This window comes from Amblyomma maculatum, chromosome 4 (assembly GCF_055883805.1).
Source record: "Amblyomma maculatum isolate TAMU_Amacu chromosome 4, ASM5588380v1, whole genome shotgun sequence".
In the NCBI taxonomy this organism is placed as follows: Eukaryota; Metazoa; Arthropoda; class Arachnida; order Ixodida; family Ixodidae; genus Amblyomma; species Amblyomma maculatum.
In genome coordinates, this window is record NC_139347.1 from 125,720,163 (window position 1) to 125,731,341 (window position 11,179).

The 11,179-nt window shown below is 47.4% G+C and overlaps 1 protein-coding gene across 1 annotated transcript; it reads left to right on the plus strand.

Moving 5' to 3' along the window:
• The first annotated feature begins 2,449 nt into the window (after positions 1-2,449).
• Positions 2,450-4,430, plus strand: LOC146192328 (uncharacterized). The gene is made up of 2 exons (XM_084602441.1): positions 2,450-2,477; positions 4,095-4,430. Exon 2 carries the CDS (start codon positions 4,105-4,107, stop codon positions 4,327-4,329), a length of 225 nt encoding a protein of 74 aa, XP_084458567.1. The 5' UTR covers positions 2,450-2,477; positions 4,095-4,104; the 3' UTR covers positions 4,330-4,430.
• The last annotated feature ends 6,749 nt before the right edge of the window (positions 4,431-11,179 follow it).

Genomic DNA, 11,179 nt, shown 5'->3' on the forward strand with positions numbered 1-11,179 from the left:
GAAGGGCAGAGGCCGATCAGCATTCTCTACGACACCCAAGCAGAAGAGCTCTCCTTCCCGCAGATCTATCTCGGCCACCCCCGATACATCAAGCCGGAGGCGAGACCGAGCGTCACCTCGATGGCCGCGTCGGAAATTCGTCGTAGCGACAGACGAGGAGCGCTACCGGATCACGTCCTCTACATGGGCGCGAAGGTGATACGCTATCGCGTCGGCAACAACATGAAGGCATTCTTCAAGAACGCCTCCGGATTGCAGGCGTTGACGAGAGAGGACGAGTATCGTGACGTGCAAACCAAGAGTAATGCATTTACGGACCATAAGAGTGTGTTTGTTGGGCTGCAAAGAATAAAGTACGACGATTAACCTAAACCACGTTTCCGTTACTTAGTCCCATCCACACTGAGGCAGCTGCTTACCATGCTTCGCATCCACTGGGCTTAACCTTGATAAGCCTCCAATTTTTTCCTTTTGTCTACAGCCACAACAACAACTGGCAAGCAACCACTTCTGGATCGGTATTTCAGCGCCGTCCGACTGTTGCTTCTTCTTCTCCTGTTGTTGTTGTTCTTGTTGTCGCTGTAGGAAGAAGGATAGATGGATGGGAAAACATATTTGCATCGACTTTAGGAGGTGACGGTTCAGTTTGATTCTTGGCCGCGCCAGATGGCCGCCAGTTGCGTCCTGTCGGCGATCTCTTCGGCCCACTCAGTTACCCGAGCCTGAAAGGCCGGGTCCGAGCAGCGCAGCACGGCCTCCCACTCCTCCAGAGATGGAGCTGGCAGCAAATCGGCGGGAGGCGGATAGGCTGCGCACCCCCATGTGTTGTGGTCTAAAGTGGCGTCGACGCCATACTGTGCATTTAGTTTAAACCTGCTCTTTGAATATATATGAGTATACTTTGGGGCAGGGGAAGGAGCAGGTTTGTAGCTGGCGCCAGAGTATCTCCTGGGCCTTCCTTAATGAAAGGAAAATAAAATACACGGGCTTGCTACTGGCTCTGTAGCTGAGCCACCTCCGCGGCCTCGCACGGACTGAAGAGAGAAAGTAGAGAAGAAAAGAAAAAGAAGAGGGAGAGAAAGACGCGCGCCGCAGCAGCCGTTGTCCGCCACCGAAGTAGTGGCGGGTGCAATGACGGCCTACAACAGATAAAAATTCGGTGGCAGGTTAGCCCCCGCCGCAAGCGGCGTTGACCTACCAGTCCCAGCACCGTAGGGCCAGGAACAGCCACCCTTCACCACCTCCCCTTCTTTTTCTTCTCCTTCCATGGCGACTTGTAGTTGTTGTGGCTGTAGGAAGAAGGAAAAGAAAATGTACGGGCCTACTACTGGCTCTGTAGCTCAGCCACCTCCGATTCCTCGTGTGGACAGAAGAGAAAATAGAGAAGAATGAAAAAGAAGACAGAGAGAAAGACGCGCGCCGCAACAGCCGTCGTCCACAACCTTAGCGGTGGCGGGTGCAATGACAACCGATAAAAATTCGGTGGCAGGCTAGCCTCCGCCGCAAGCGGCGGTGACCTACCTGTCCCATCCCCATCAGGGCCATGAACAGCCACCCTTCAACCGAAACTCGATAGAGAGTGTCTGATGCCTGTGCTTTGAGCAAGCGCGCATTATATCCCCCCTCCCCCCGCCAAAAAAAAACGATATTTGGTTCAACCTTTAATGAAACGTTCTTACGGTAATATTTTGAGAAATGTTATTCGGTTGAGGACATTCAAATTGGTTACTGTGTACAAACACATATACAGGCAAATGGTACCTCAGAGGGTAGCTTATTGCGCAGATAATTACAGATGAATGGTAAAAGTTTGCTGTAGAGATAAATATACATTTAAAATCCCATTTTCCTAGGATATATACTGTTTAAAATGTCTCGTAATGCAATAACTGCCAACATTCGGATTTTTTTTCTCAAAATAAATTTTTACCTCAGTATACTTTTCTGGTGGCTTGGAAGCTTCCGAAATACAGCGAGTTGTCTCTCCGCGTACGCGAAAACAATGAACGCCGCGCTGGCGTTTATCACTGGGAGGAGTGCCAAAGAATCGCAAAAGAGTGGCGGTCAACGCTTATTCAGCTCTGTAAGAAACGTCAGCGCGCCCTCGACCATCCCTTCGCACTCTTCGCGTCAAAGCCGTAAGCACAACGGGAAGGTTATACAGGAAGCCGAGGTTGCAATAATTGCTTACAAGGTCACTAGGCGGGCGTTATCTATAGTTCATTGGAAAACTGGGATTACACTCTCACCATATACGCCTACGCACTCTTTACAACGCTTCCGAACAGCCCCTCGCCTGTTTTGGTGCGCCGCGCGAAGGGGGCTTCCCCAGTAAATCGCCCCCCTTCTCTCTCCGCTCGAACAATGAAGGCGAAGGACGCGTCGCACGTGCGCGGACGGGCGCTATATAAACGGAGTCTGCGCTGCTTCGGAGACGACAGGACACTACGTGAAGCCAGTACATCGAGCAGCAACATGTGAGTACGGGGAGCTTGTTGCCCCGTTTCAATGCGCAGGTTTTGGCACTGACTAGTAGAGTACTTGAAAAGTGTTTTGGTTTAAGATTTCACTGTCTCAAGCAGACAATAGGTGTATGCGTTTTGACTTTGTCAGGTAGTATGAGAAGTTGTTCGCTGACAACCTGAGGGCAAGATGTAATTACCGACATTTTTCGAAATTGAGGGTACTACAGGGGACATAAGTTTTAAGATGAAAACTTATAGCAGCGTCTATAGTCACCTAATTTAACTAGAAAAAATGAGACCACCGTAGGCGAACTCTTCGATGCGAAAGTATAGATTAGGGACCTCTGGTATTACAAGTATCTGCCTCATTGTGCACTAAATTTGAAAGCTTTTATTGCGATCACAGGTCAGAGGAGCAATAAATGTCGAGAAGCTTTGGATTGCCCTGGAATACGCGACGGTTCCTTAAAACATGCGATGCGAAATATATCATGGCTGCTAAGCTTAGTTCAGATAGCACAGCAAGCGACACAGTAATACGCTTTGTCACAAGGTACTTTCATACTGGGTTGGCATGTTAGAGACAACTCTTAGTGATTTTGCCTGGCCCATAAATTCTTGAAGTATCAACGACGCTACATTTGGAGCGTCGCCGTATTTTACGACCGCGTTATTATTATTTTTTTAATTCTACAGGAATCATTTTCACCATTTTGTGAAGAATCTTTGCGTGCACTGCACATAGAATGCATGGGAAAAGTTCATGCTAAATGTAAAATACTTTCAATAAGCAGTGATATCATAAATAAAATTGTTAGATCTTTCTTGAAGGTATTGCCCGACCAGAAGAAAAGTGCCAAGACAGCTGTACAACAGTTGTTCCGTATACCACTCCGCACAGCTGTTTGTGCATAAAATTGTAAAGTAACCTTTATCACGGCTTTATTGGCCGCCTGATAGAAATGCTCCGGGGTAAAAATGTCTTGAAAGAACACATCTTTTTATGAACTAGAAATATCTATATGGCAGAACAAGCAGCATACGGCAAAACGTTATTTTCACGATCTAAGGACCTACCAATATAATCGGCAGGAATATATGATGCCGCGTAGGTTACTAAAGCAATGACACGCACAGCTTCCTTATGTAACTGCACGCGTGGATGGATACATGGAATATGAGTGTCCCCTTTGAAACGTGTTAGTGGCAGTTGCCATCACCCATCAATAAGATATACCTGTTGGTTGCCTCTAGCATAACCCTCTGAACTCAATCGGAATATATTTAGTTATAATTGAAAGGAAGCTGAAGAGCGCAATGATATTGTAGCCGGAAATATTAGTATCAATGGTCTGCCCTAGCTACTCTGCCGACGCTACCCACGATCGCACTAACCAATTCCGACAGCCATCAGGAAAATGAGTTTCACGAAGCGTCTTGAAGTGGCTTGATAGTTTGTCGTCTTGAGTGACGTGCAGAATGTGGTGGGTGCAGCTCTAAATTGATCTGTTTGCACAGATGGTTTAGAAATGAATAGTGGTGTTCGTCCACTCGTTAGCGCAAGTTGTATTCTTGTTTTGTACAGAAGGTTTCCGCTGGCGTAACACCTACGTGATCCTGTTTCTCCAGAAATTCAGCCATGATTGCCATCAGCAGCAAGTCCTTCCTGGTCGCCCTCGTGGTGCTGGCCGCCCTGTGCAGCCTCGCAGCCGCCCAGTACGGCTTCGGCCGCGGATATGGAGGATACGGCCGTGGTGGATACGGCCGTGGTGGATACGGAGGCTACGGCGGATACGGTCGTGGATTCGGTGGAGGATATGGTCGTGGGTACGGCGGAGGATATGGCCGTGGATTCTACGGTTGAGCTTCTGAAAATCCGAAGACCAGCTAATGCGCTAACGAACCTTCTAATGTGGCCACACCTCTCGTCATCTGATTCTTCAGAATAAACTATTTATTTTTTCTTGCCCAACAGTAATTCGACTGAATTCATTCTTGAGTGTATCTTTCGTGTGTAACTTAGAAATTCCTGTCTCCGCAGTAACAAATGCAAAACTGATACTCCTATCAGCGAAATTATACAAAAACTTGTATTGGCATTATTACCGAGCGAAAGATGTACATACGAACCTCGAACTGCAAAGATCCTCCTGAAAATCTATCCCACTTCACAAGCAGTATACACGTCGCTTAAAAAGACACCGAGTATTCTTATTCTTATTGATTAATAGTACTGTTCCGCTACTTTCGTGTTCGTTCGCCAGCAAAACATGTATTAATCGTCGATGAATTGTATTTAGAAATATCTCCTTTCCTGGATTTAAATGCACTAATTCCTCACCCGTATGAACCAATTGCAGCCGTTTTGTAATGAATGGCTGAGAAGCACCGCCACTGAGATCAGTGACGAAAAATTTCTTGTCGACACATATATTTTACTTGCGGAACTGGCTGCTGATGGCGACACATTCGTTAGTCTGCCCTGGCTTGTAAAAGATTCGGTTTCGCTGAGACTGTTCTGCGCGATCACAACCCGGTATTTAATCTACTTAGGTAACCTTCTATGTGTTGCCCGTCTCATTTTAACTGCATGGAACCGTGTGTTTTTAAACTAAAATATTATACTTTGTGACAGTACACAAAGGGGAAAAAATGTGCCCTTCTGGAAAGTGCGAGGAACCAAACCTGTGAGAGCAGTACAGCGAGAGCGTATGATTGCCAGGTACAAGTAACTGTGAATGAATCGTTTCCATAATGTCTTAAATTATGCAACATACATGTCGCTCAGCCAATACACTGCACCTAAACTCCAATGCTCTGGCAACAGTAATTTACTGGCAACGCTTTATGGTCACTGCAAAAAATATCGAAGTCAATTAAACTGTTCAGTACTTTAATCAGGCGGTAGCACCTGTGGGTCCAAGATACTATTTCTAAAATATGGCGAGGGGGGGGGGGGGGGGTCCTATATCTGTCCCGTGTTCATCGCCCACATGACACTCCCGGGTTGGGAGGAGAAGAAAACAACTTTATTCAACGCACTGTTAAGCTTCAAGATTGTCCTCGGCCAGGGTAACCAAGGCCAACTGGTCTTTCAGCTGGTCAGAGGCTAACAAAAGCCCCCCACGTTAAGCGAGAAGGGCATGGAAAGTGAGGTGCCTCTATTGCAACAGGGCAGGAAGTAGTGAACAATAGCGTCCCAGGTGGGTGGATAAGGCCAGGGAAGGCCAGGCGCCCGGTGCTGAAGTTCGCGGGCGAGGCGATGCACTACCTCTATCCTGGGATTCCACCATGACCGGAAATAAACCTCAGTGTGACAATGTCGGGGCGGAATTTAGTGAGAGCGCTCTGGAATGTGCCTCATGTGAATGGCGTGTATAGCCTAGCTGTATTGAATCAGTGTATATTGTATGGGTTAGGGGGTACTTAATTGTGCAAGTTCCTAAATACTGGCGACTATTAATAGGGTGTCAAAAGTCGCTGTAGGAAGAGGATCTATGTAAGGACCGCAGGTATGCGTCACTGCCTTGCTGCAGCTCTCAATTGAGTAAGCTGCCGTTTTGACGTTAGTTAGTAATGCATCTGTGTAGACGATCGTGGAATCAGTGGGATGAACATGATTGAAAATGCGAGCGGGACGTCTGCCTAGGTTAATATCGGGTGCAACGTTTCTTGCAATGGGGGTTACTGTGGGGTTATTTGGTAGCGGGGAAGGAGGGGTAATGATAGGGAGGTCGATAGATTTGAGTGCAACTTAGGCGAAGTTCCTAATGCCCTTGTTTGGTGCTAGAAAGACGTGCCATTTGCCATTCTCGATGTTGCTGTATGAGGTCTTCCAGGGACAAAAACCGCCGCGTATAGTATAGGCGCTCCGTCGACGTATGTACAGGGAGGTTAAGGGTAACCTTGTACAATATATGAAGTGCAACCTCAATCTGATGTCTTTGGCGACAAGTTAGAGAAAGGTATGGAACTGTATATAGAATTTTGCTGAGTGCTAACAATGGACAAGCTGCCTTACTTGAACCTCTCGTAGCACGGCGTGCTTATTGACAATGCGGCGAACTAGATGCGTAAGCTGATTGCAAACTTTAACGTTTGTAGAAATATTGGCCTGATTAGTTGACTCATGGATATGAAGCCCAAAGACCCGACAGGATGATACGCTTAGAGGAAGTATTCAGAGACTTGGAATGGGAGCAGTTAGGGATAAGGGGAGATGGAGAATACCTTAGTTATCTGCGATTTTCTAATGACATAGTCTTGCTAAGTAACTCAGGAGACGAATTGTAAAGAATGATTGATGACTTGCAGAGGAAACGTAGGCTTGAAAATCAATATGTAGAAGACTAAGGTAATGTTCAACAGCCTCGAGAAGGAACAGCAGTTTACGTTAGGTAGCGAAGCAATGGAACTAGTAGGCGAATATATCTACTTAGGACAAGTAGTAACCGCAGATCCCGACCATGCCAAAGAAATAACAAGAAGAATAAGATTGGGATGGAGCGCATTTGGCAAGCACTTGCCGAATATGACAGCAGCTTACCGGTATCGCTCAAGCGATAAATATACAACAGTTGCATCTTACCTGTACTCGCCTATGGGGTTGAAACGTGGAGGCTAACCTAGAGGGTTCTACTTAAGTTGAGAACAACGCAGAGAAGTATGGAATGAAAATTGGTAGGGGTAACATTAAGAAACAGGAAGCGTGCAGAGTGGGTCAGAGAAATAACTCAAGTTACTGACATTCTAGTGGAAATAAAGAAGAAATAGGCATGGGCAGAACATGTAGTACGAAGAAAGGAATACCGATGGTCGCCTAAGGTAACAAACTGGATTATAAGGGAAGGAAAGCGTAGCAGGGGGCGGCAGAACGTTAGGTGGGCGGATGAGGTTAAGAAGTTCGCAGGGGGAAGTGGATGCAGCTAGCACAGAACCTGGTTAATCGGAAAATTATGGGAGAGGCCTTCGCCCTGCAGTGAGTATAGTCAGGCGGATGATGATGATGATGATGAACCTGGGAGATATTGAGCGTACTTGGTGCTGTGATTACGACGGTTTTCAACGCTGAGCAAGGTGTTGCCGGAACCTTTGGTTTGCCTTTTCTCTTGGGGGTAATCCAGTCAGACGCATCTACGGTGGTATGAGCGCGTGCTTCGGCGTCGTCGGAGGCATGAGCGCGTGGGGTGTCAGCGTGGGCACGTGCTTCTGCACGTGGAAGCTGCGACAACCATCCAGTTATTATGGTAACACAATCGAGGTCCGTGGCAAGGCTTAGCGAGCGTCGGGCATCATCAGAAACTACAGAAGGTCGGTTGTTAGAACAAAAGCGGTCAAATTCGGCACATGAGGAATCAGAATAAACCTGGCTACTTGCAGAAAAACGTGAGCTTGACAACTGAAGTCCCAGGGTCGACGATTTGGCACAAAGATGGTCGATTCTGGAGCTCGGTGTTCCGCCGTATTTCCTAGGCGACGCCACCTCTCGGCTTGACCCGGGTTGCCATTCGTACGTTGCTCAGGTTCCTGGTCTACTCGGGTTTCTTAGAAGGCTGCTTCTAAATTTTCTAGATCTGGTCAGCAGATTCAACCTGAGATTCGACGTTGCGCAATTATTTTGCCGACGGGATCGCGACAGAGAGAACATAGTTGCTTGTGCGGATTGTTATACGTAGCGTCTCTCTGAATATGATGGCAAGCGTTGAATTCTGGGCGCACGGCACCGTAAAGCGGAACGCTTCTTGAACGAAGTGCACTTTAAAGGGACACTAAAGAGAAAAATGAAATGGGCTTGCATCGATAAAATGCCAGTTCCTGGTTACAAAGAAAGCCACCTTTACTGAAAACAGAGGTTTTATAAGGTAGTAACGAGGAAGAACAAGAATACAGGTATCGCCGCCATACCCGAAACGGCCGAGGCTCGCAACTACAAATCACGTGACGCGCAACGGATCCCGGAGGTTGATTGATTGATGGATTAAAACTTTAATTTCCACCGATTTAGGAGGATCCCTACTCCCCGCTCCTGGCACGCAGGCCTGAGGAGCGGGGGCTGGGACCTCCGCGACTAAGGACTGGCGAATATACATTGGTTATTCGAGGCCTCAGCCGCCAGGTGGACGGCTTTTCGCTGGTCAGCGGGGACGTCGCTTCGAAGCAGGGTTACTCAGGCTTCTCTACTTTTAATGTTGTCCCTAGCGGTGGAGACGTAGGGCATTCCCAAAGTATATGGTCGAGGGTCCCCCTCGCTTCGCAGGCTTTACATTTATCATTTTTTCTATCATCTAGCTGGGTGTGAAACAACCAGACAGGGTTCGGAAATTTCCGGCTTGTAATCGCCGCCAGGCTATGGCCTCTTTATTATTTAGGCTAGGATCCGGTGGCGGCATCAGACGTCTTCCTAATCTATAATTTCCGATTATTTCTTTATAGGTTTTCAAACGTTCGTCCATCGCCTGGCAGTCGGGCGGCTCCGCGTTTGCCAGGAAGTAAAGATCTCGGGCTAAATCATGGGCCGCCTCATTGCCGGGGACGGACGTGTGTTCTGGGACCCAAATTAGGGCTATTTTGCGATCTATTTTAGCTGCAGCTTTTAGAATTCGGGCGGCTTCTTGCGAGACCCTGCATTTTTCGATATTCCAGAGAGCAGGTTTACTGTCGCTAAAGATCAATCTAGCCTTCGTTCCGACGCAAGCGAGCGCTATTGCGACCTCTTCAGCCGTGTCTATGTTTCTGCTTCGGATGGTGGCAGAGACGACTGCCGCCCCTGATCGGCCGCTTGCAGCGTCTACGTAGGCAACTTCGTTTACTCTGAATTCTTTTGGTCTTTTAACCAGTGCTTCAGCTCTCTTCTCCCATCTCTCCTTGTGGTATTCTGGGTGTATGTTGCGGGTGAGAGGACGGACAATGATGTTCTCGCGACATTTTGGCGGTATGCAGGAATTAGGAGTCGGCGAGGGGACATATAATTACGTAATGGTTTTCCTGACAAACAGGACGTTGAAACTAAAGTTTCAGGACCTAGAATCCCCCCACTGTTCACCTGGGAAGTAAAGAAACGCCGAAAGGCTCGCTGCTCTCCCCCTTCCTCTTTAACGTGGTGATGAGAGGCCTCCCCGCCGCTCTTCAGGTCATAAAAGTTCTAAAGCTCAGCATGTACGCAGACGACGGCAATCTCTGGACGAACAATGGCAGCGACGGCAGCATAGAGGAACACCTACAGGCGGCGGCGGACACCGTTGTGTCCTACGCGGCCGAAAGGGGTCTGGCGTGCTCTCCGCAAAAATCCGAACTTTTCATATATAATCCAAAATAAATCAGGTGTAAGGGCGACTTTAACCTAGAAATTAAGGTCGACAGCAAAAACGTACCAAAAGCCCTGCAAATCAGAATCCTCGGACTTTTTATTCAAGAGGATGGATATAACGACGGAACGATAAAAAAACTCACTACCTACGCGACGCAAGTAACAGGGATATTTAGGAGGATTGCATTCAAAGGCAGATGCCTCAAAGAAGCCTCTTGAGACTGATGCAGGCGTACATAATAAGTCGAATATGCTATGCCACGCCGTTCCTCAACATCAGTATCGACCAATTAAAAAGATAAGATAGACGCACTCATCAGGCGTTGCGTCAAGAGGGCTCTGGGTCTACCCATCTCCTCTTCTACGGAACGCCTGATAGAAATGGAAGTGCATAATGGCTGGACGGAACTTGCTGAAGCGGTGAGAATCGTCCCGGTGGTTAACAAATGCGAATTACGTTGACCGTTTGAATGCGGTACTTGGTTTTGTCTCGAATATGATAACATGCTTTTTCACACGTAAACGACGGCGAAAAGACGAAAAGACAACGTAAATGTTGCAAGGCAAATATAAAAATATACTAATTTCGTCTGCTTGTCGGTAGATGCGCTAGTCTCTCAGCTAGCACGGCGCTACAGGCGTCCACTTCAGTTTCGCTTATGTACCGGCTCAGGCACTTCGTGCGTGTTCGTATAGTTTGCTTTGGGCCTGCGGCACCTGAAATACGAGCTGGGAGCAGCAGATGCGCCTACCCTAAGTGCGTATATATCGAATAAAGACCATGATTCGGCGCGCACCTGCGAAGTGTTCTCTGCTCCCCGCGCGCCAGCAATCACAGTCTCCTCTTGCGTCAGTGTGTGCGTCATCCTACCCTACTACGTAGTAGGAGAAAACAGTTTGAATTCGATCAGCGGGAACAAAAAAACCCTCGACTTCTTATCGCAATATCTCAGCAATAACTGGATTTTTTTGCTGCCGGATATGCGGCGACAATGTCACCAAATGCCATTTGTTAGATTTTGATAGCATATTTCGGTGTCTTTAGTGTCCCTTTAAGGCATTGCATTTGTAAAGGTGGCGGTAAAAAAGAAAGCGATCGAGCAGCCCACCGCGAGTGGTCAACGTCGTCTCAAAAGTGGCGCCAAGACTGAACTGCCCGTAAGCCTAATATCATTAAAGTGGTGCAAGCCGCGATCACACACTTTCGTAGTTTTCACGAACTTATGAGAAGTCGGAGGAACTTCGTCGTTCTTGTCGCTGCTGACACCTACATGTACCAGTGGATGTTTAATTATAATTATTAATGATTCATTGATTAATTTTAACTTCCAAAAAAACGACGTCTATAAATTCAATACACACTAGACTACCATTAAAATGCAAACGGGCTTGTCCATCCTTCTGTGAA